The 23,987-nt window shown below is 39.5% G+C and overlaps 1 protein-coding gene across 2 annotated transcripts in view; it reads left to right on the top strand.

Annotated features, from left to right (window-relative positions):
- The window catches only part of ythdf3 (YTH N6-methyladenosine RNA binding protein F3), a 40,317-nt gene extending 32,894 nt beyond the window's left edge, over positions 1-7,423 (top strand). For both annotated transcript variants that reach the window (XM_080194170.1, XM_080194169.1), the window contains one exon: positions 4,828-7,423. In XM_080194170.1, the coding sequence (XP_080050296.1) occupies positions 4,828-4,848 (21 nt within the window). In that variant the 3' untranslated portion in view covers positions 4,849-7,423. The remainder of the gene's footprint in view (positions 1-4,827) is intronic.
- The last annotated feature ends 16,564 nt before the right edge of the window (positions 7,424-23,987 follow it).

Genomic DNA, 23,987 nt, shown 5'->3' with positions numbered 1-23,987 from the left:
TCCACCTGAGGTTAGATTCCTGCCACCTTCTATACTCTCTTGTCCTATCACATGGTCTGGAAACGTTACTAACCTCTCCTGAGCCCTCGACTCCTTTAACTAGTTGAATGTCCTCATCATTAACCTGCACTCATACCATCTCCTTTACCTTTGATTTTGTAATTCCTTATACCCCTGAACCCACGAACCCACACACACACCCCACCCCCCAACCGATTTAGTTTAAAGCCCTATCTACAGCCCTAGTTACACGAGTCGTCAGGACTCTGGTCCCTGCACGATTCAGATGAAGACCATCCCATCTGAACAGGTCCCATCTTCCCCATACTGGTGTCAGTGTTCCATGAATTCAAACCCATTCCTCCCACACCAGTCTTTGAGCCACACATTTACCTCCTATCCCATAACCCCAAATACGCTAATCCTGAGCCGATGGCAGTTCTTCTCAACCTGAGATGTACAGGTACAATCCTCAACAAAATGCACACTATTCCTGATCTCACCCAGATCTACTCCCAGATCCAGCCATCTCGTCTTGAACTGAACTAGCCTGTTCTAAGATCGAACCCCTGGCTTTACACCCGATTGTTTAAACACAGGCATGCTTCTTAGCTGCACTGGTGCTGCTGTTCACTTCCAACCTCGAGCAGCTCATGAGCTTCTGAGGCCCTCCCTGCTTCCCCCAAACCACCACTTGCCCCCAGGCTTCCCTGTACCCCAGCTCCATAGAACAGAGTCACTTTCTGCTGCGTATCCAACTCCGGACTCTCTCCTCACATCCCAGAACCCTGTTTCCATGGTCAGGTTTTTGTGCCAGGTACGAATCACCTGAGCAATCGTTGCGTGCTATTCTTTAGTCACTGTCTTTGAGGATGTGCAGTCTGTTCCCCTGCTGCTGTGTTTGTGCCAGAAAATTAGCGCAGGAGCAGTAATCTTCCCAGAGCGGCAGGCAACAGTGTTGGATTCCCTCATAAGTCATTTCCCTCTTAAGTGTGCCTGGACTTTTTTTGTTTATTAACTTTGTCTCCATATGTAAAGTCTGAGAATAGTACACTGTGTTTCATGGTCCATAAAATAGGCACAATTAACACAAATACTGCCAGGATTCTTAGCAATGAGGCAAGTTGGTTGACCTACTTGTTCTACTTGACAGTAATTGGCTAACAATTTAAGTGCATCAATAAAATCATCAAGACTATTGGTGACTAAAATTTGATTCAATAAAATGGCTGGCCCAGGTTCTGCAGCTTCACTTAGCAGACTCATTGCTATTGCATATTTCTCTCTCTATTCAAAAGCAGTCACTTTTCCGGCCTCGTACTAGCACTATTTGTCCTTCGTGGCACCATTTGTGTTGCTGCTCCTTCTCTCCCCTCCACCTTGCTGCCTGAATTACATTTTCTTTAACTCAAGCTCTTGTGTTTTGAGATCAGGTGCCTTGAATTTAAACATCCTTATAATGTTAAATTTTAACTGCTTTGAATTGGCCTCATTACTGCAGCTCTGGCAGCTATCAGAAATTATTATAAATTTGAGTTTGCTGTTAATATCCTCTAGGGTTCTGTGATGTTAGGCACTCATGCAAGTGATCTGAGCACTTTATGGAAATTAATTCACATTAGATTATATTTAGTTGTATCAATGCATAAGAAGATCACTACTATGTTAAGGGCAGGCCCTTTCTTCATTTCCTCAGCCTCAGATCATCTACCTTGATGAGTTGCGCTTTCCTTCTCTGTTGCTGGTCATAGCCTCCCATTTTCTGGTTCAACTTGTCTAACACGACTCTGTTTCTCCCATTGGACTCAATTTCTTCAGTCTTCCTTTAGTCACCTCTTTCAGCGACTTTATGCCTTAGAATATGGCCAGATTAAGTCAGTTCAAACCCAAAACTGAAACAAAATGGGCCAAATTTTCATTTTCAGGAAATCTGATAGCATTTATGGTTAGACGGACTTCCCCTTGCACTGTTTGCTTTTAGTTTAGTGTTAGAATTTGCTTGTGAGACCTGATTGAACAGCACAGTCACATCGCAATCAGATTCACAGATTGTGAAATTACTGGCACGAGGGCCAATAAAGAAGTCTAAATTAGAGCGGATGAAATGAATATCAAATCAGGTACAGAAAGGGAAATAGGGAGGGAAAGAGAGATTGGACTAAAAGAAACAGAAGGAGCCATTTTTCTTCAAATGACAATTTTAATATCTCCAACCATCAAAATGTGAAGGAGTGAGGGTGGGAATTTACGACCTCACTCAGGCGAGATTGTAAAGCCCAGTCGAGGCCAATGGAGATTTCCGTTCCAAGAGTTTTGTCTGCCCCACAATTGGGGCAGGCGAGGCAGTAAAATTTCAGCTTGTGACTCTACAATTATAATGCTTAGTTTTCGGTGCGAGAGGGGTTAATTTAGCATTAATTAGAAGTATCGTGTGATTAAAAGAATATTTAGATTGGACTGGCAGGATGTGACTTTCTGTGGAGAGTTTAGATTTTCCCTATCAAATAAATAAAATGCCATTCAATGCATTTCAATGGTGAAGCAGACAGTAAGATGCTGTTAACAGTGGAGAGGCACAACTCTTGACAACAGTTTCTGGATATTTGAGTTTAACAGCATATCTCCCACTTGCTTGAAGTAAAAGTTTATTTAAAATGTATTTATTAGTCACAAGTAGGCATACATTAATACTGCAATGAAGTTACTGTGAAAATCCTCAAATTGCCACACTCCAACTTATTTAGAATCCTTACAATGCAGAAAGAGGCCATCTGGCCCATTGGACTGCACTGACTCTCCAAAAGATCACCCTACCGAGGCTCTTCCCTCTATTCTATTCTATTCCTGTAACCCCCGTGCACTTACCTTGGCCAGTCCACCTAACCTGCACATCTTTGGACTGGGGGAGGAAACTGGAGCACCGGGAGGAAACCCACGCAGACACTGGGAGAAAATGCAAACTTCACACACTGTGACTCAAACCAGGGACTGAACCCTGTGAGGCAGCAGTGCTAACCACTGTTTTGTCGTATTAACAGAATGCCAATAGCCTCACTGCTACTTTGACATGAAAATCTGGCTAATGTTCTTCATATCTATTGTATCGGAGGATTATATTTACCTGTATTTTTTAAAATATTGATTAACCCATTATGGATTTGCAATATTTATTCATGTTCTAAATATTTATCTTTATAATAGGAAATTCTATACTATCCCAACCTCTAAAAACCAGCCATTTATCTTTGTTCCATGTGTGTGCTTATGGAATCATTAATTATAATAATAATAATAATAATGGCACTGGGTTGATTATCGCAGTAGTAGTGAAATTAAGTGGATGCAGATTATTTATTTTTCTGTTCTCTATCTTTTTCTATGCCTTATTTATTTTATATTTATCTTTTCTTATCTAATGTAATTTTATATAGTTTTGTACCAAGTTACCTAAAGCCAGTCCTTGGCTGAGAAAATGAAATTTGGGTCTTAAATTGTGAAATGTGCTTTGGGATGTGAAGTAGTTGTCCTATATTGTTAAACGATGTTCTCTTCAGGCGTTGTCCATCCCTCCTTCAGCTGCCATCATCACCCCACTCAGAAAACTAATCCTTGACCCCACTGTCCTTGCAAACTCCCATTGCATCTCCAACCTTCCTTTCCCCTCCAAACTTTGCTCCCACCTTCCCAGAACTCCATGTTTGAATCCCTTCAATAAACTTTCTATCTCTGTCACACTGTCAAATAGCCCTTATCAAAGGTATCCTATGTGACCGACATAGGTAAAACTTTCCTCCTCATCTTTTTTAACCTGCGTGCAGTCTTTGACACTGTTGATCACATCATTTTCCTCCTCTGTTTCTCCGCTGTTGCCCATTTGGGTGGGACTGACCTCATCTGATTCTGTTCTTGTCTATCTAATCATAGCCAGAGAATAACTGCATTGTTCCTCTTCCTGCTCCTGCACTGCTACCTCTAGTGTTCCCAAGGGTCAATCCTTAGCCAGTTCCTATTTCTCATCCACATGATATAATCCAAAATCACAGTATTAATTGTCACGTCTACACTGTCAACCCTAACTTAATCTCACCAGCCCTCCACTGTTGCTAAATTATCAGACTGCTTATCTGGCATTAGCCTTTTCCTGCCCTGCTAATGGCTGACCTCATCTCTGCCTCAGATTGTTTGTTTGCTGCTGATATGCTCGTTTTTATGCATTCATCACCACTAGATTTGACAATTCCAACAGTCCTGGATAGTCCTCACTTTCAATCTTCTATAAAATTGAGGTAATCAAAATCTTTGCCCATTCCTTAATTTCATCAAGCCCTTTTCTACTCTCACCCCTATGCTCCCAGTGAGGCAGCATCTTGATTTTAAAATTCTCAACTTTGTCAAATACTTCCATGGCCTTACTGTTCCTTACCTCTCTAATCTCTGCTAGCCTTGCAACCCTCAAAAATCTGAACTTCTCTAATTATAGTCTCTTGTGCATCCCAAGTTACACTATTGGTAGCTATGCCTGCAGTTGCCTAGGCCCCAAAGCTCTGAAATAGCGTCTGTGTATCTTTCCACCCCTCTACTTCACTTTCCTCCTTAAACCCTGTCTTTTTAACCAGCTTTTGGTCATCTGACCTGATGTCTGTGTGGCTAGGTATCATTCTTTGTTTTATAATGTTCCTGTGAAGCACTGTGGAATGATTTATTGGTATATCCATCTCATCGATGTATTTCAAAGCTAATATATTTATACCATTTGCAAATATTAAGTTTTGTTAATGTGGTTGAAAACAGAAATTTAGCACCTATATTTCTGTGCTGTTTTTACAGGAGCGCAACAGAAGCAAATAGTAACTGAAAGGACATGCTGTACCAGAGTTACAACACTAATGACACGAACCTTGGAAATTTACTAGTATCTTCCAGGAACTATGGTTATTGGAACTTTACTGCTCAAGGCAACCTCTTTTGAACACTTGAACACAAGATTGGCTTTCCCTGTTGGTTCTCATTGCTGCATTTGCCCTTATACTGTTGTCTCACAAAACACATTTGAGCGCTATATGTCAAGCACTTTTTGCCTTCCTAAAGCTTTTTATCAATAACTGCTGTCTTTCTAAACTCATCCTCTTAGTTGAAATCCAGAAATTGAATGGATGTGAGAAACCAATTAATCTTTTATTTGGATTTGTTTAATACTAACAATTAATGAGTGTAGTTTGGTCAATGATCTGAGATTTCAATGCTTAGCTCTTCAACATACTTTTTGTGTTGTAGGATTTATTTTTAAGTTAATTTTTGCTCTGCAAAAACCATTTGGATATCATGTAATTTTTAGTTCAAACTAATAAATCCAATATAATACCTATGTGAAAACTATTGTAGTAAATAAAGCAAATAAATGGAATTAATATTTTGCCAAATGTGAAACGAACCAGAAGTTATGCAAGATTCTTCCCCAAATTATTCCTGGTTTTGAAATATAATTTTTAAAAATGTATGTGCAACCAGTTGAATGCAATGCTTTTTTTTTCTTGTACTATGTATTACATAGGCTTCAGAAAGTGCATTTGTCTATGGAGGAGATACTAGATGTTTGATACAAACATTGATGACACTGTCCTAAGTAAATGTACCTCGGTTTCATTTAACTTTTTAGACTTCTGTAATGTCTTTTAAATATAACTTCCTAGCTTTGAACGTTTGCCTTTCTGGCAGATTACTATCATGGAAGTGGAAAATTTTCTCCTCTAGGTGATTCACTAGCTTAATAAATCCAATACTTGTTTAGCAGGTGTTATGGCATGAATTAATTTATGGTGTTTCACAACTTCATACTTCTGAATACTACTACACAGGAAATCAACCAACTTAGGAGCTACTGAACCCATAGTCTCCTGTTTACGTAGACCACTATATTGAGTCTCTGACATGATTGCCTTAATTTATAATGTGTATGTTCAGTGGTTACATTAGCCTAATAAATAGGAGAAAAATGGACTTTTTATAAGCACAGAACTTAAAATCATTGTTCATAATTTGAAGTCTATTTATTTTAGCACACTTTTTTTCAATGTATTTAAATTTGGTAGCCTAATGTGATCTTTTGTGTGTTTGCAATGTCCAAGATCAATTAAATCCATCACATTACGTTAGGGTTTCATATTTAGAATTTGTGGTCCCCAAATAGTTTAAACCGTATTGTGTACTTGTAGCCTAAATAACAAATTGCTACTTTTGCTTTTTAGTCCTGCATACATTTGAATTAAATGAATTAGTATGAAGACAATTGTGTAAGTTAGCCTTAATATGTTTAGCTCCTATGCATTTACATCATGGAGTTCCCCGATTCAAGCCTCACGTTTTGTTTCTTACTACCATACTGGTATCAGATGGTGCATTACTAAAATAGCTATCTGTAAAGATAGAACATTCAGTAAACTATTCAAGCTATTTCTTATTGTGTTCTTTTAACAGTATTTTTTTACAAACTGTTTTTAATTTCCTCTGATTTAGTAAGTCTATTTGTTCCCTTGTCCACATTATTAGACTGCCAGTATTTGGGGCAAAGTGTGATTTCCTGATTCCTTTCATGAGTTTTTGAAACTATTTTAGTAGAACAGTAGCCTTATTACCCAAAGCATTGCATGCACCTCTCTTTCACTCTGTTGCATGGAGTAATGCATCTTTTGCAGACCTCTATAAAGTAATTATCAATACAGTTGTCTTTAAATGGCAGCAAAAGAATATTCAACTGGGAGCTTTAATGTTGCAGTTCTGTTCCCTGATTTTAAAAAATTGAGTGTACTTTAGTCAGAATAATTTAATTTAAATGTTAATCTACTTCAATCCTATTTTTTAATTATGGATCTGTAACAGTGTTTTAAAATTTCAAATTGAAGTGGAATGTTTTTTAAAAAGTGCATATGATTAAAGGTATTGAAGGTATTGCATGAATGCAAAAAAAACACTTTGATTTAGAAAACAATACTTTTTTATTTCGGATTTATCATATGAGTGTCAAATTTGGAAGCTTTTCAAAATCCTGATGGGAATCCTAATGCTAATATACTGCTGATATAACTTTGTTCAGTAAAGATAATTTTGGAATGGCTTTATAAAACTGAACTTTTATTATTCAGGCCATTATCCAAAAAACAGAATATTGCAATCATAAATTTAAATTGCATAATATTTAGAAGGTCTATTTCTGATATTTCTTATATGCAACTTGATTAAAAACTGGCCTAGTGCTATTATACTACTTTTAAAAAAAACACACTGCTGTTTTCTGCTTGCTTTAATAAACCATAAGTTACATGTTACTCCATTTACTTTATCCTCCCGATCACCATTGATCACTTCCCAATCTCTCTCAAATTTTGAATTGCTGTTTCATGTTTAATTAAAGATCAAAAGATCAAAGTGTCTTGCCTCATTAATTTATGGCTATTTGATGTTTCACCTTTCAGGAAAACCTGTATCTTGTCTTGTGCTGATTGGATTGTATGAATTTTGTCAATCTAATTCATAGTTTTTGTGCATAGCTTATCAGATGTATATTTGAAAAGTTCACCTGAATAACAACATTGAGGTAGATGTGGAAAATTCACAATGGTCATAATTGTTATGGTATATAGACCATTTTGTTCCATGTGCAGTTTAGTGTGTTAAGTTATAGAAGAAAGCTATTTTAATATCCAGTGCTCTATGAGGATAGAAGTAGGCTGAATTTACCAGTCCAAGATGGTTTTGCCAGATTTTCAGAAGAATAATTCACCATATAGATTGCATATCTTCTTATGTTCTGCTGTTAAATATTCGCTCGTTTCAACTTACTTTTACAAAGCATCTTTTATCATAGAATAAAATGCGCCAAGGTGCTTTGCAGAATTGTTGCTGGACAAAATTTGACACCTGATGCTATCATCGTATGACCAACAAAAGCTTGGTCCAAGAGGTGGTTTTAAAGGAGTACCTTGAGACAGGTGGAGAGCAATATGGATTTCCAGACTTTTGGGCCTAAATATCAAAGTGTGCTTATCAGTCATGAGCTGAAAGAGCACAAGACCAGCATTGAAGAAATGCAGAGTTCTGTGAAAGGGTTGGAGGAAGTTAGAGGTGGGGAGGAATGAGGTCATGAAAGGATTTGGGCACTAGCATAAACCAGTGTAGGTCAGAGTGGTGAAGACTGAATTGTACTTAATGTGAGTTTAGATACAGGCAGCCAAGTGGATTATGTTTATGTCTGGTGGAAGATGAAGTTGAAACCCCTCGGTCTAAACTTCAGGTCTTCAAAACATAACAATATTGGATTTGGGTTTTGCAAGAATGGGTTGATTGTGCACTGTTTGGTGCTTAACTTTTAGAGCTAAGATTGCAGTTTCTCTTGAGACTGGAGAAACATACATTTTAAAAAATATATTCAAGATATGGGATTCTGACCTGCTTTTACATCCACAGTATTTAGATGGCTAGTCCAGTTAAGTCTCTGGGCAGTGTAACCCCCAGGATGTTGATAGTGAGGGATTCAGCATTAGTAATGCCTTTGGATGACAAGGGTCGATGGTTAGAGTCTCTGGTCATTGCCTGGCACTTGTGTGGTACGAAAGCTTTAAGAAGGCTCAGAGAAGATTTGATATTTAAAATTGCGAAGTGGTAGATAAGAGAAAATCCATAACTAAAGGGTCAATTAGCAGAGGCACTGATTTAACATGATTGACAAAAGAATCAGAGGTGATAGAAGAATATTTTTATGCAATGAGTAACTCGGATTTAGAATCCACTGCCTGAGAAAGGTGTTGGATGCAGATTTAACAGTAACCTTTAAAAAGTAATTGAATAAATACTTCAAGAAAAAATGCCTGGACATAAGGAAAGGGTTCGGGGGACTTAGCTGGATTGCTTTGATGAAGAGCGAGAATAGACTCTGAGCCATATGGCCTATTTCAGTGCTGTATTCTTCTAATGTTGGGCACGTTCTGCCTCTTGGCCCTAAAAATGAGAAGCTTCTGACAAATCTTAAATGAAAAATAAGAACAAAAATGGAACCTAATTGCTACTGGTAGCTTGAGCAGTGTGTCAAGATTTAATGGCCATCAGTTTTTACTTACTGCAATTATAGAATTCCACAGGAGATCTTTGTTCCAAGGACTAAGAATACAATTTACAATATTTTGGCATCAACTTTCTCACATTCTTCATTATGTTACAGAAGTACGCCATATTTTAAAATTAGCAAGCCTGGATGTGATTGTGAATGCATATTCTCTGAATACTCGGACTTCCTGCACTTCAGCTTCAATCTTCCATCAGACCAGCATTCAACCCAGTACTCATCCCTTTGCCATTCTGAAGTGAATTTCAGAACTGAGTGTAGGCTAACAGAAACTCCGTCTAAAATAATGTTATAGCCCCTTGCTCTTATTACATTTCCATGTCATTTTGCATTCTGCACCTCCAATTAGCACTTCTTCCCCTTGTTTTCCTCCCTTTCATCATACCTTCCTATTGTTTTGCATTGAGCACCTTTTTGCCAACCTGAGTTCTGGAGTTTCTATGTCTTAATCTATATTGTATATCCTCACTGGGCCTTTTGGTATGTGCAGGCAGCCTACGATCAACACCCAAGATCCTCAAGTTCCCAAACTACCTCCTGTGTGGTGTCTTAAATTATAGTCATCCTTCCCTTCTGTCTTGCCATTCGACTGATCCATTACTTAATCTTTGGGAAAGTACCCCCTGCCATTAAAAACCTGGTTTCCTCCTAATAACTCCTCACATTTATTGAGGATGCTTCACATTTCACCATGTTCCCTGCCCAAACTGCACTAATGATGGGGTGGTTGTCCAGACTGCTTGACTTTTGAATCCAATCCTGCTTTCTAATTTCCTATTTTGAAATGCCTTGATACTATCGGTCATCTCATTTTTTTTCAATCTTACACAAAAAAACCGGGCTGAAGTCTTGACAGTGGAGTTATGACAAAAATCTATCTGTTTCAAAGGCTTGAATTGTTAGCTGTCATTTCATTGAGACTAGGAAATACCCTTACAGGTTCCTGTTGCATTTGAACCTTAATTGATTGCAAAAAGTGAAACATTTACCCAATTTCTGGCTGTGTATATTTGAGAAAATGGTTAATAAGATTGTTCTGAAACTTGTTAATGTCACACTGCTATTGATTTTTCATTTTTGTAGCTATGGTGACCTTTGCCTGATAGCTGATAAGGCACTGTGGTTATTCTTGCACAAAGATTGTTAGCCATTCAACAATAGCTTCCATGTGATTCAGGCTCAAATGGTTTAGTCAAAAACTTCTATACAGATTAAATCAATAATTCTTGTGCAATTATTTTGCACCGTTACATTCGATGACAAGCAAATAATGCAACCTGGCTCATGATTGATCAGACTTCACTCTTTTGCCTGCAATGGCTATGGATTTCCAAGCATTGGAGAATTCAAACTTTCAGAAGTTGAACACTTGATCTTTGTACTATTAAGCTGCCTCGGGATGCATGTGCTGGTCTGGTATTGCTTTCTGGATTAAGTTAGTATATCATTCTAGCTCTACTTTCTAGACAATGACATGGTGGTTGCCTCATTCTCTAATACTGGCTAAGGATAGTCATGAACACATCTGAGGGATATGGACTCGCACTTGTCTGAATGCTACAAATGAGTATAAGGTTTGCATGTTGGGTATATGGGTCTCCTAGCAACTAGCCTAAGGGTTACCTTAACCTGGGAGTTACAGTTGAAGGGAAATTGAGCCTTCTCTATCTCAAAGCTCCCTTTGTTCTCAGGCACTAAGAACAAAAGATAATCCCACACCCATACTTCAGATTGTTCTCTAGCTGAAATGCTACCTTAAATTTTGCTGGAACACCTGACTAACATTAAATAACATGATCTAGAGATTACTGTGTTGAATCAGCTCTGTGTAAATTGGCCACTGTGTTTATTATAAGTGACATTGGTTGTAAAACATTTTGGATAACCTGGGTTTGTGCATGTTGCTGCATAAAATGTTTTGAAGTATGCTTAACACAGGTGAGATACAAGGCAAATCAGATTCACTGAGCATGACCTGTTGTATGAAGACTGAACCGCCATGGCCAGTTCAAAGTTAATTAATTTTCCACTTCATACTGTAGATAAATCTGCTCCATTTTATTGCAAAGGATAGATCTGAACACATTTTTAGAAGCAGGAGTTTTGATGTGGAATGGTATGGATTTAAAATCATAAATTTCATATGGTAAACTTGGAACAAGTGAATTTTGTGGTCCGTAGAAAAATCTGAGGGGGTTCAGTTTGTTATCTGTTAGGACTTGAGCTAAGGATTTCTCAAGCTCGTGGTGCAGCATATGGCAGTGGCATGCTGATTCTTTTTTAGAGTTAGCCAGGCAATTATGAAGTGGTCACATATCCCATTGAGGGAGTTGCTGAAGTGCCAGACAAGTTCATTTTTGCTGATGAAGCTTATTCCTAGAGGTGTCGATCCCATTTGGAAGGTCCTTGTAAAAGGTATACCTGATGCCTTTTCCCTTCAGTTGGTTTTTGTATATCGTGTCTTTCTTAGAGTGGTAATATCAGGGTTGAGGTGCCTGAATGGGTTTGTCCATAAGGGTCTTGATGTTTCAGGTTCCAAATTTCATTTGGAGTGGAAGGTGCCTGTGTGATTTTCTTGAATGTGGAGATGCCATTGCAAGCCAACTGCCATATAGTCTTGGCAGAGCATAGCATTGGTCCAATGGCTAGGGCGTTTCAAAATGATTGGAGGCCAGGGCCTGCTGTGAAACAGGAACGGACAAACTGAAAAACCAGTAAAAAGACAGCCTCAGTTGGTGACCAAGCTCTCTGAATCATTGAGTGGGGGAAATCACAAAAAAAAAATCAGCAAGAAAGAGGCAGAATTTCTGTCTTGTGGTTTAGCCATTGCAATAAAGAGCTGAGAATCGTATCTTTGTGTCGAGAGAAATCTAGGAATTAGAAACGAAGCTTGAAGGCAGATGTACATCTAGGTTTTTCCAGAGGTTGCAGATTTGGAAAGATTTTTAAAATGACTGATTTTGGGCAGAAGCAGGGTATTTTTTCCCCAATGTAGTTCAATACAGAATCATGGTCTAGATGTGTGAAGCAGTCCAGGAATTTCCAGCAGTCCAGGAGTTAGGTTTGAGAGAAAACCCATGGCCAAGTTTTTTTTCCAGATCTTTTAACAAAACTATCCAGGTGGATCAGGGAATGGACTTTGAACCATCAGGATCAGGCTGTTCAAACTAACAGTTCTACTTGCAGGGGGGTGGGGGGAGGGTTGCTGACTCTGAATCTGGGGGTGGGGAGTGCCTGAGACTTCAATGATAAAACTGATTTGATTTATCGGAGCTGTTAAAGACTTCATGTTTTGGTTAAAATGAACGCTTAGCATGAGGTGTACTTCAGCAGCAGTGAGGTTTTAAGAGACAAAAAATATCAGATGGTCATAGATGGATGTGGCAAGGAGCTCCATTGGAAGCTGAGCCATCTTTGATAGCAAATTATCCACAAGTGTGGGAATAATCAACAGAACAGATGGGAAACTTCAATCCAAGACTGCGCAATTTTCTGTGTCTTGGGACCCTCTTGAAGAAGGCAAACGTAAACAATGCAATACCACTGAAATCTTTGACTGCCTGAAAGAGTATTTGAAAACCAAGTTTTTAAAGTTATGCTTTCCCAGGCAGTAAAGATTTCTGTACTCCTATGTACTTTGGAAACTTGGGCAATGTCCAGCAGGCACCTTGAAGCACAGAAGTAGTATCACCATTGGTGCCTTTATAAGATCCTTCAAACCTGGTGGAAAGAAAGGCAGGGAAAGAGCAGTGTCATAAAGATTTACAGCATGGAAGCAGGCCCTTCAGCAAAACTTGTCCATGCTGCTCTTTTTTTAAACCCCTAAGCTAATCCCAATTGCCCGCGTTTGGCCCATATCCCTTTATATCCATCATATCCATGTGACTAGCTAAATGCTTTTTAAAAAAAATTGTATCCACCTCTTCTACTACCTCCTGGCAGCTTGTTCCAGACCACACCCTCTGTGTGGAAAAAATTGCCCCTTTGGACACTTTTGTATTTCTCACTTAAACCTATGACCTCTAGTTTTAGACTTCCCTACCTTTGGGAAAAGGTATTGACTGTCTACCTTATGTCCCTCATTGTCCCCTCTCAAGCCAATTTGCTCAGCATCAAAATGCTCCAGTTCACTGGTTGGAGTATGTTGTTAATTTATCTGACACTAGACTTCAGAAGGAAATTAACTCATCCTGAGGAGTATATTTGGGAATTTGGATCAAAGTGGGAACTTAGTGTACAGGGGGAAAAGAGGTGTTACTTTGCTTTCTAACTTCACCCTTAAGGAAGCAGTCTTGCCTTCCTGCAGGAGGAGGCTGGTTAATTGGTAAGTATTTCAAGGGCTGCAAATGAGCAGAGGAGGGGGGAAATAAACAACTGTAATGTCACAGGAAACTGGTTGGTAAGTGCTCAGTGTAAGGGACACTGTGAAAACCTAGTGCCTGGAATAGGGGAAAGTTAGGACCATCATAGCAAGGTAATACAAATAATCCAAAATGGAACAGAGTTAACACAAGAGAAGTAAAGTTAAGACATGGCAGCTCAGTCAAGTGGAATGTGTGTTGTGTAATATGTGCAAAGTCATGGATGCCACCAGAGTCCTAGCTGACCGTTTGTGCAGGAAGTGCTGTCAGCTGCAGAAATTTGAGCTCTGGGTTTCAGAGCTCGAGAGGTGACTGGAGCCCCTGGCACATCAGCAAGACTGAGAGCTATGTATAGTATGTTCAGAGAGGAGGTCACACTGAAGCTTAAGGGCCTGGAGGTAGAGGGAATGGGTGACCAATAGGCAATCCAGAGAACTAGGCAGGTCATGAAGGAGTCCCCAGGGATCCTGCTCATAAAGCTAGAAGCTGGTGAGGGCACTGGTTACTCAGGAGTGCAGTCAGAGCCAGGTTTGTGGCACCACAAGCAGCTCAACTGTATAGGAGAGGCGGGGAGGAAGAAGGAGGGAAGAACAATAGTGCTAGGGGATTTAAGTGAACAGACAGGTGTTTTTCTGCGGTCATACACATGACTCCACAATGGAATATTGCCTCCCTGGTGCCAGGGTCAAGGATGTCACAGAATGGGTGCAGGACATTGTTCACCCTCCCCCAGAACAATCAGAGATTGTGATCCACATTGGTACCAATTACTTTGATAGGAAAGGGAATGGGTTCCTGCATTCAAAATTTAAGGAGCTATGTGGAAAGTTAGCAAGCAGGACCTCAAATGTCGTGGTATCTGGATTACTCCGTGCCAAGTGAATACAGAAATAAGAGGATATGACAGATTAATACATGGCCAGAAAGATGGCACAGGAAGGAGGGCTTTAGATTCCTGGAATACTGGGATTGGCTCTGGAGGAGATGGTGCCTGTAAAGTCAGATGGGTTGCACCTGAACAGAGCTCAGAATGAGGTCCTTGTAGGACATTTTGCTATTGCTGTTGGAAGGGCTTTAAACTAACTCAGCAGAAGTTAGTTTCCTCTTGGGAACCAAGAGGAAATATTAGAGGAATAGCAGGCTGCACAAAATACTGGGAGGGACTGATAGCATTAGTGTAGAGAATAGTAAGTTAATTGATGGAGAAAGTAATGATATCTAAATCAGGATTACTGTGCATATATGTGAATGCACAGAGTATGATAAGATTGAGGTATTGCAGTCATGTATTGTGTTTGTGGAAATAACCAAGACCTGGCTAAAGGAAGAGCAGGACTTGGTGTTACATATTCTGTGGTACAAGGTGCTCAGAAAAGAAAGGAGGAGAGGTGGTGATATTGGTTAAGAAGAGCATTGCAGTTCTGGAGAAAGAGGTTGTCTCAGAAGGTCCAATGACAGAATCAATTTGGCTAGAGCTAAGGAACAATAAGCGTGCAATTACATTGTTTGATGTAGTATATCCACCACCAACTAGTGGAAAGGACGTATAGCAAATCTGTAGATGCAAACAGTAGTTGTAATAGGGGACTTTAATTACCCAAATGTAGGCTGGCACTGTGATAATATAAAGGGTGGAAAGGGGCAAAGGCTCTGAATATGCTTAAAAGTATATCAGAGTAAATGCCATTTTAAAAGGGTTAAACTGGACTAAGTCTTATGGATTGAATTTCAGGTAGAATCTCACATCATTTTGAATCACTATCGTATTTTCTCAGTGTACCCATTTAATCATTATGCTTGCTTGTTTTGTTCAAGTTTGTATAGTAAAGATTCTTTCGTGTTTCAATTTTATTATTATTTCCTTACCCTTGGTTTTTCTGTGCATTCTATTTTTCAAATGATTATGATGTATCAAGCTCAATTTTAATAAGGGTCCAACCTGGTCAGTATTTGCATAATTGGAATCAGAACAATATCAAGAGTGTTTTTGTCAGGAATGTATAGAGGTGAAGTGAAGACATCAGAGGGAGTGAACAAACCACCAAACAGCACATCTACCCAACCTTGATTTGATTTATTATTGTCACAGGTATTAGTAGACAGCGAAAAGTATTGCTTCTTGTGCGCTATATAGACAAAATATACCGTTTGTAGAGAAAGAAACAAGAGTTCAGAATGTAGTATTACAGTCATACTTAGGGTATAGAGAAAATCAATTTAATGCAAGATAGGTCCAGTCAAAAGTCTGATGGCAGCAGGGAAGAAGCTGTTCTTGAGTTAATTGATACGTGACCTCCAGATTTTGTATCTTTTTCCCAATGGAGGAAGATGGAAGCGAGAATGTCCACAGTGCTTAATTATGCTGGCTGTTTTGTTGAGGTAGTGGGAACTGTAGACCAAGTCAGTGGATGGGAGGCTGGTTTGCACGATGGATTGGGCTACGTTCATGACCTTTTTGTAGCTCCTTGCGGTCTTGGACAGAGCAGGAGCCATACCAAGCTGTGATACAACCAGAAAGAATGCTTTTATGGTGTAACTCTTCAAGCACCACTTGTCCCAACTGTGGCAGAATCTGCAGATTGTGGATAGGATTGATCAGCCATCTCCAAACCCATCAACTGGTGTGGAAACAAGGCATCCTTGATACTGAAAAGATAGAAAAATAAGCTGTTAACAAAGGAAGAGTATCAATAAAGGTCTTTATATTCAGCTGGGTTAGGTAATGCAGAAGCATATGGTTACAAGGGGGAAGAGAAAGGCATAAAATAGGTGTGAAAATATCTACGTGCAATTCATATCAATCAGGAGGGGATTAACAGGCTAGGTTTCTTTTCTCTTGAAAAGTGAAGGCTGATGGGTCACCTAATAGAGGTCTTTAAAATTCTGAAAGCTTTTGATAGAGTGGAGGTAGAGAAAATGTTTCTTGTGGGAGGACCCTAACTCAAAGCCATCAATCTAAGTTAGTCACCATGAAATCCAATGGGGAATTTGGAAGAAACTAGCTTGCCCAAAGATTAAGAGTGAGACTAAGAATGTGGAACTGAGCACCAGAAAGAGTGATTGAATATATAATTATAGATGCATTTAAGCAGAAACTAGAAAAGTAATTGAAGGAAAAAGAAATGGATAGTCACAATGCTCAATTTAGATGAAGAAAGATGACCCATTCCTGTGCTGTGTGTGCTTTGTAGTCCTGTCAATTTGATTAAAGTGTGCAACCTGTATACAGCTCAGAGCTGTGGGTTAGGTGGGTTGGCCATGTTAAATTGACCCTTAGTGTCAGGGGGACTAGCTAGTCCAAAAATGTGCAGATTAGGTTAATTGGCCATGCTAAAATTGTCCCTTAGTGTCCTGAGATGTGTAGGTTAGAGGGATTATTGGGGAAAATATGTAGGGATATGGGAGTAGGGCATGGGTGGGATTGTGGTCAGTGCAGACTCAATGGGCTGAATGGCCTACTTCTGTGCTGTAGTGTTTCTATGATTCTAGGGTAAATACATGGGGTTATGGGATAGGCTGTGTGGGATTGTAGTCAGTGCACACTTGATGGGCTGAATTGTCTTCAACTGTACTGTAGGATTCTATGATTTTTCTGTTTAGAGCCTTTGACTAAACTCTCAATGTTTTTGTCGTGAGTACTGTTGTTGTATTTAATTATAATGAATCTATACCATCTAATATTCAGTCTGCAAGTCCCACTGATTTGGTTAAATTACATATATGAATACACACATTTGCCTCTCTTGAAACACACCATAGGTAATGCTCTTGATTTCCAATTAAGAGTTCTAAGATTTAGGATGTCTAGTTAAGGTCACAATATTAATTCTAACTTAATCTGTCTCAGGAATTTGTAATGTCAATTCTGGTTTATTTTCTGAGTTTGAAAAGATGGAAGATTTCAGGACTTCTGGATCAGCTTATCATCATGTTGACTACCTTGCATGAGGTATGTGTGTGATTTTAATTCTTTTATGCTCACATTGTCATTTTGCTAATCTTTTTCATGCATACTTTTGCGTGAATCAATCAATTCTTGTTTGGCGTGCAGATAATGCAATTTTACCTTTTTTTTTAATTGAAAATGTATCTAGGTCTCAGTTGTGTCAGGAAATTGGTGGGTGCTAATTTTCATCACATAAAATAATTATATATCAGCTATGGCATGTTGAAGTCCCACTCCAGATTTGGACACGATAGTTAAGGCTGACATTCCAGTGCAGTAGTGAGGGAGTGCTGATATATCAGCCATGCCATCTTTCAGGTGCGACATTAAACTGAAGCCAACTGCCCTTTTAGGTTGGTATAAAAGGTCCCATGGCACCATTTTCGAAGAAGAGCAGGGATGTTATCCCTCATCCCCGGCCAGTATTTATCCCTCAACATTACAAAGACAGTTTAACTGGTCATTATCACATGCTGTTTGTGGCAGCTACCCACGTGCTGCTGAGTTTTCGATGACACATCTCTCACTGATATGTAGAGGTATAAATGTGAAGGCACACCTCCTATTCTCCTTGAACTTTCCTCTAGCAAAAAAACTTTCATGGGGCAACTTTCAGCCTGCATTTGCTGTCAGAAGGAATGATGTGTTAGCCTGACCAACGTTAAAGTCTAAACCATGCGTGTGCGGCTCTTTCGCAGCCAATGTATGCGTGGGAGGCCTGAAGTTCATTGGGCCCTGGGGACACTGACCACAGAGTTGACGATGAAGGTTAGTTTTAGTTTAATTACAGGAATTCTAAATTTTATTGAATTATTTTTCTTGGCACACTTGGGGGGGGCGTGGGTTCTGTGTTGTTTGCTTTTTCGGACAGTCGGTGCACATACAACAGGACTGAATGGCCCCCTTCTGCATTGTGGGGATTCTATGGGATCTGTATATAGAATCATAGAAACCCTACAGTGCAGAAAGAGGTCATTTGGCCCATTGAGTCTTCACCGACCACAATCCCACCCACATCTCTAAATATTTACCTGCTAATACCTCTAATTTATGCATCTCAGGACACTAGGGACAATTTTAGCACAGCCAATCACCTAACTCTCACACCTTTTGGACTGTGGGAGGAAACCCATGCAGACACAAGGAGAATGTACAAACTCCACACAGACAGTGACCCAAGCCGGGAATCAAACCCAGGTCCCTGGAGCTGTGAAGCAGCAGTGCTACCCGCTGTACTACCATGTAACATGGCACACTGCTTTTGAACCACTGTTCTAGATAACTATTAACTAGGTAGGCCCAAGGGTAGCACCAATCACTCAAATGGTGCGAAACCCCCACAACAGCTATTTTTAGATGCTTACGCTGATGCAAAGAAACAACACTGATCCTAGGATTACCCAGCAGGGGGCAGAATGCTTCCAGTTTGGAGTTTTCAAGCACTTTTGTAAGTACAACAATGTTAATAGAGGAAGAAGACAAGAGAATACTTATGAAAAGCCATTTCATAAATTCCATTCAAGAGAATGGAAATAGTGACATAAAAAAATTAGAGTTTCTTGAAAAAGTAAGTGGTCTTATCTATGACTAATCGTCAGTCACAGTGCAAGTTAAAGGCTTTGACACCAATTTTTAAACTGGAGCTGATGATATTCTAACATTATTGGAAATGGTTTTAGTCAATGCCTCTTTGTCCATTAGATATTATATTGCAAGCTCCAGGGGGGACACACATTCTAATAAAAAGTTGCATAAATACCACTCAATGTTACAAGGAGCAATAGATTGCTGATTCCCTCAATGTTTTCAATCAATCTTTACTGAGTGGAGATGTTATTGGATATTCTGGGGAGGGGAAAAAACAGATGAATAACTGCATTTGGGCAACTGGATGCTTTTTGTGGAAAATTTTTTATGTAGGAGCAGTGATTTTCAGCCTATAGCAGCTGGTGAGGTTTATTCATTAAGCAGTGATTCCCTTTCCATCATAGAGTCCAGTAGATGGTATCTCTGAGACAGTGTGAGCCACGCTGCCCACAACCTTCGTGTTGTATTTGCCTCCAAGATAATTTTCTGGCCTTGTTTATGTGACAATTTCAAAACTGCCTACCTCCACCTCATTCTGTGCTTCAGGTTATCGACTGAAACCTTCAAACGTGCCTTTCTTACCTCTAGATTAGCTATTCCAATGTGAGCGGTATTGCAACTGAGTCCACATTAACCCTTTAAATGCCAAAACCTTATCTATAGTTTAAACTATTCTGGACATAAATGTGGGGAATGTATCAGTTTTTTTTAGCAATAGGAAAATTATTGAATGATTGGAAGAGGAGGAGACCATTCAGTCCACTGTGCCTGTGCTGGCTCTGTACCCTTGCAAACATGTTCTCTTTACATAATTATCCAATCCCCTTTCAAAGGGCTCAATTTAATTGCCTCCACCACATCTCAAGCAGTCCATACCAGATCCTAACCACACTGCATTTTAAAAAAAAATTTCTGCATCTCACTGTTGCTTCATTTCCCAATCACCTTAAATCGATGTTTATTAACATTTATTATTTATTAGTCATGAATAGACTTACATTAACACTGCAATGAAGTTACTGTGATCTGGTTCTGGATCAAAAAAATGACCAGAGAAATTTATTCCCTGCTTTCCTACCTGTCAATTCAGCGCTAGCTCCCGCAAGTCACTGCCTCGCATTTTAAATCAGTTTTAAATTAGGCAGTTAAGGACATCAATAGACCTAAGGGCAGACAGCCTAGTAGATAGCCTTACTGATGTCCATGTTTGGGGACTATGTTGTGAGTCGGTGGGAAGGAGGTGGGCTGGGCACTTAACATATTTTACATGCGCCTGTCCTCTACCTAATAACATGCACGGCAGCTGGACGTCAAACCCAGTCTTGCCTGAAATGTCTGGTTGTATTCATCTTCTGAATAATAACATTGAAGAACGAACCAAAACAACATTGGGAACTATTTCGCCAATTAAACGATGCAGCAAGGCAACAGATTTGGCTTGTGCCAAACTCTGTTTCGTGGAATCGCCTATGATAACACAAACTGCTAACAGTTCAATAGACATAATTACATTTTTCAGTTACAGGTATTACTTTAGATCTTTCTGCCCAAAGGAAACATCAAGCCTTTTTCTCAATTATGAGATATTGATTCCACTGCCTCCACAGCCCCACCTCCCCCATGCAATTTCTTGCAAAGTTGGATGGTATATATACTTTAGATAAAAAGCACAAATACTAGAAATCATCTGAAATTTTTTTTAATGTTTTGGCATCAAACAGAAGGTCAGTCATCATCTGAAAAGGAAAAAAAGAATTTGTTTTAACTGTAAATCCTTCATAAGAAACTGGAAGAGATTTTGAGGATTGGATAGACTGATGAAGGTAGGTCACTCCGGCAGGTGTATTCATTGTACGCATTCCCTGGATGAAACCAGTTGATACAATGCAGCAACACACTGCACCAGCCTTCCTCATAGCAAACAACCTTTCTAAGTTCTTTAACCCACTTCCTCTTCCAACTGACAGAGGAGTGTAGTAACTTTAAAAAGGGCAGGTACAATGGAAAACCCATTGGGGAAGCAGGGGGATTGAATTTTTATCTTGATAGCACTGTATATTGATATTTTTTAAGCCAATTGATGTTTGCCAGAAAATCTCATGTCTTTGTTCCCCTCATTAATGAGTTAGTTTACTTGGTTTGCCAAAAACAAAGTGGTCTTTGTGTTTGTTCCGAGATTCTGTCCTTTATTTTCATTCTGCTCTATCATATTTTGGGATGGCTGTAACGCTACAGCAATGTCCAGGTGTCCCTGGAGTTACTAGGGAGGGAATTCTAAATGGGCTAAATTCACTGCAATACTGAAGAGTAAATGGATGAACAGGGGAACTAAATCTTGGCATATAGTTTGGGAGTAAGGAGAAGGCTGGTTTAACTGGGAGGCTTCTCTCTGGTGGGATAGGTATTACATTGGAGGCTGTGTGAGGGGTGGAATTTTTGCTTTGTAGTGAGCCCATATGGTCAATAGAGAGCAGGTGGTGTGTCCAGCTGTGTTAAGAGGGCTTGTGGTTAATTCCCCTCAAATGCCCCAGACCAACCTGATTATTTGATCTTGAGTTCTCATAAAAGACAATCTGCCTGAAACATTAATTCTTTCTCCACAGACCGATTGAGTATTTCAGCATTTTCTCTTTTTATTTCTGGCTGTTTTATGAAGAGGGAAACTAATTGCTTGCTTTGTGGAAGGATGCAACAGTGTTAGTCGTGTTATTTCTTAGTCTCCCATGCTTGACCTTCGATTGCTGGCACAAAATGACATTCAAACAAAAGCGATTCACCTCCTTCATAATGCACTCAAATGTGGGATAGGATCAGGACTTTTCAGTGCCATAAATGTAATTGCACAAGGACTGCACAGGGGGGAGCCAAATTGACATTGCTGAATGTTTCGCTGAAAAAAATGTTTTAGTGCAACAAAATTGGAAACAAAACAATTATTTAAAAATTGTATGTTTATTTCTTAATTACAAACCAGCATTATACATCTATTAATGATTGCCCTGAGGTATAAAGTTGTTTTATTTCTAAATTTGAAAGCCAGCAATGAAGTGGATGCCATCATTTCACCTCCTGAGATTTCAGTTTGATCCATCTTGGGCTGTGAGATTGAACGTTCTTTCAATCTGCTCACTGTAGATTCTCAGCAAAATACTTTTGCTAGCTTCATCCCAGTTGGCAATCAGGAACCAGTCGATATGGTATATATGGACTTTCAGAAAGTGTTTAACAAAGTTCCGCTCGAGATTATCGTACAAAATTAAAGCGTATGGGATTGGGGGAAGTGTATTGAGATGGATAGAAAACTGGTTGGTAGAGAGAAAACAAAGAGTAGAAATTGAGGGTCCTTTTCAAATTGGCAGGCAGTAACTAGTGGGGTGCCACAGGGATTGGTGCTGGGACCCAGTTATTCACAATACCTGTTAATGATTAAGATGAGGGAACAAAATGTAACATCTCAAAGTTTGCAGATGATACCAAGCTGGGTGGGAGGGTGAACTATGACAAGGCTGCAGTGTTGGGTGAGTGGGCAAATCAATGGCAGATGCAGTATAATTTGGATAAGTGTGAGGTTATTGGGAGCAAAAACAAGAAGGCAGATTACTACCTGAATAGTTGTAAATTGGGAGAGGGGAGTGTGCAGGGGGACCTGGGTATCCTTGTGCTCCAGTCACTGAAGGTAAGCATGCATGTGCAGCAGGTGGTAAAGAAAGGCAAATGGCAAGTCGGCCTTCATTACAAGAGGTTTTGAGTACAGAAGCAGGGATGTGTTGTTGCAATTATACAAGACCTTGGTTGGGCCACACCTAACATACTGTGTGCGGTTTTGGTCTCCTTTTCTGGGGAAGGATGATCTTGCTCTCGAGGGAGTGCAGCGAAGGTTTACCAGGCTGATTCCAGAGATGTTGTATGAGGACAGATTGACTAGGTTAAGATTGTTTTTGTTGGAGTTCAGACAAATAAGGGGGGAATCTCATAGACACTTGTAAAATTCTTACAGGACTAGACAGGGAAGATGCAGAAAGAATACTCCCAATGGTGGGGAAGTCCAGAGCCAGTGCGTCACAGTGTGAGTATTCAGGGTGGGTCATTTAGGATGGAAGTGAAGAGACAGTTCTTCACCCAAAGAGTGCTGAGCCTGTGGAATTCACTACCACAGGAAGTTGTTGATGCCAAAACATTGAATGTATTCAAGAGGTGACAAATTCAGCCAAAAAGTACTCAAATCATCGTGAAGAAAATCAGCATCTCAGGCACAGAATGCAGGACACAATCAAATAATATCACATGGAATCATATCAAATTTACAGCATAGTAACCTACTGTTTAGCCCAACTGATCTATGCTGGTGTTTATGGCTTAATCAGCTTCCTTTCATGCTGCTTCCCTATTAGCTTTATTAGTAACTGTCTTATATCTGTGACCCCTCTCCAACCCTGCCACAAGTAGAAACATCTTCACTACTTCTGTCTGATGCACCTTCATTGTAATTTTAAAGATCTCTTTCAGGCCACTCTCTTCAGCTTTCTATTGTCCAGAGAGTAGAGCCCCAATCTCTTTAGCCTCTCAGGAAAGATATAACAGTTCTATTACCTTGTATATCATCTTTGCACCTTTACCTTTACTTCCTATATCTTTTGATTTGTAAAATGGAAACCAGAACAGTGCACAATGCTGCTCGTGTGGTCTGTATTAAAGGAAAGAAGGACTCAGTTCATCATGGGAGCCAAACAGCCAGAAAAATGTTACAGGATTAACTTTCTAGTGAGGCATGCAATATGACACCCAATTCAAGTTGTGAAGTGATAATTTGCTTTTTCTATTACTAGTAATTGTGTTATAATTTTTCTAAAATTCCTGTAACCAATGTGTGATTTATTAACTATGTAGATTATGTTCCAACTGAGCAAAAAAAACCTTTAAAAGTAGATAGCAAGGTACTTTGTTGTTCTCCATCGTCATCGATGAGGATCTCAATGCC

This window comes from Carcharhinus amblyrhynchos, chromosome 8 (assembly GCF_965287045.1).
Source record: "Carcharhinus amblyrhynchos chromosome 8, sCarAmb.v2.hapA, whole genome shotgun sequence".
NCBI lineage: Eukaryota > Metazoa > Chordata > Chondrichthyes > Carcharhiniformes > Carcharhinidae > Carcharhinus > Carcharhinus amblyrhynchos.
The sequence above is the reverse complement of the archived record's forward strand: the minus strand, read 5'-3'. Positions and strand labels throughout refer to the sequence as shown.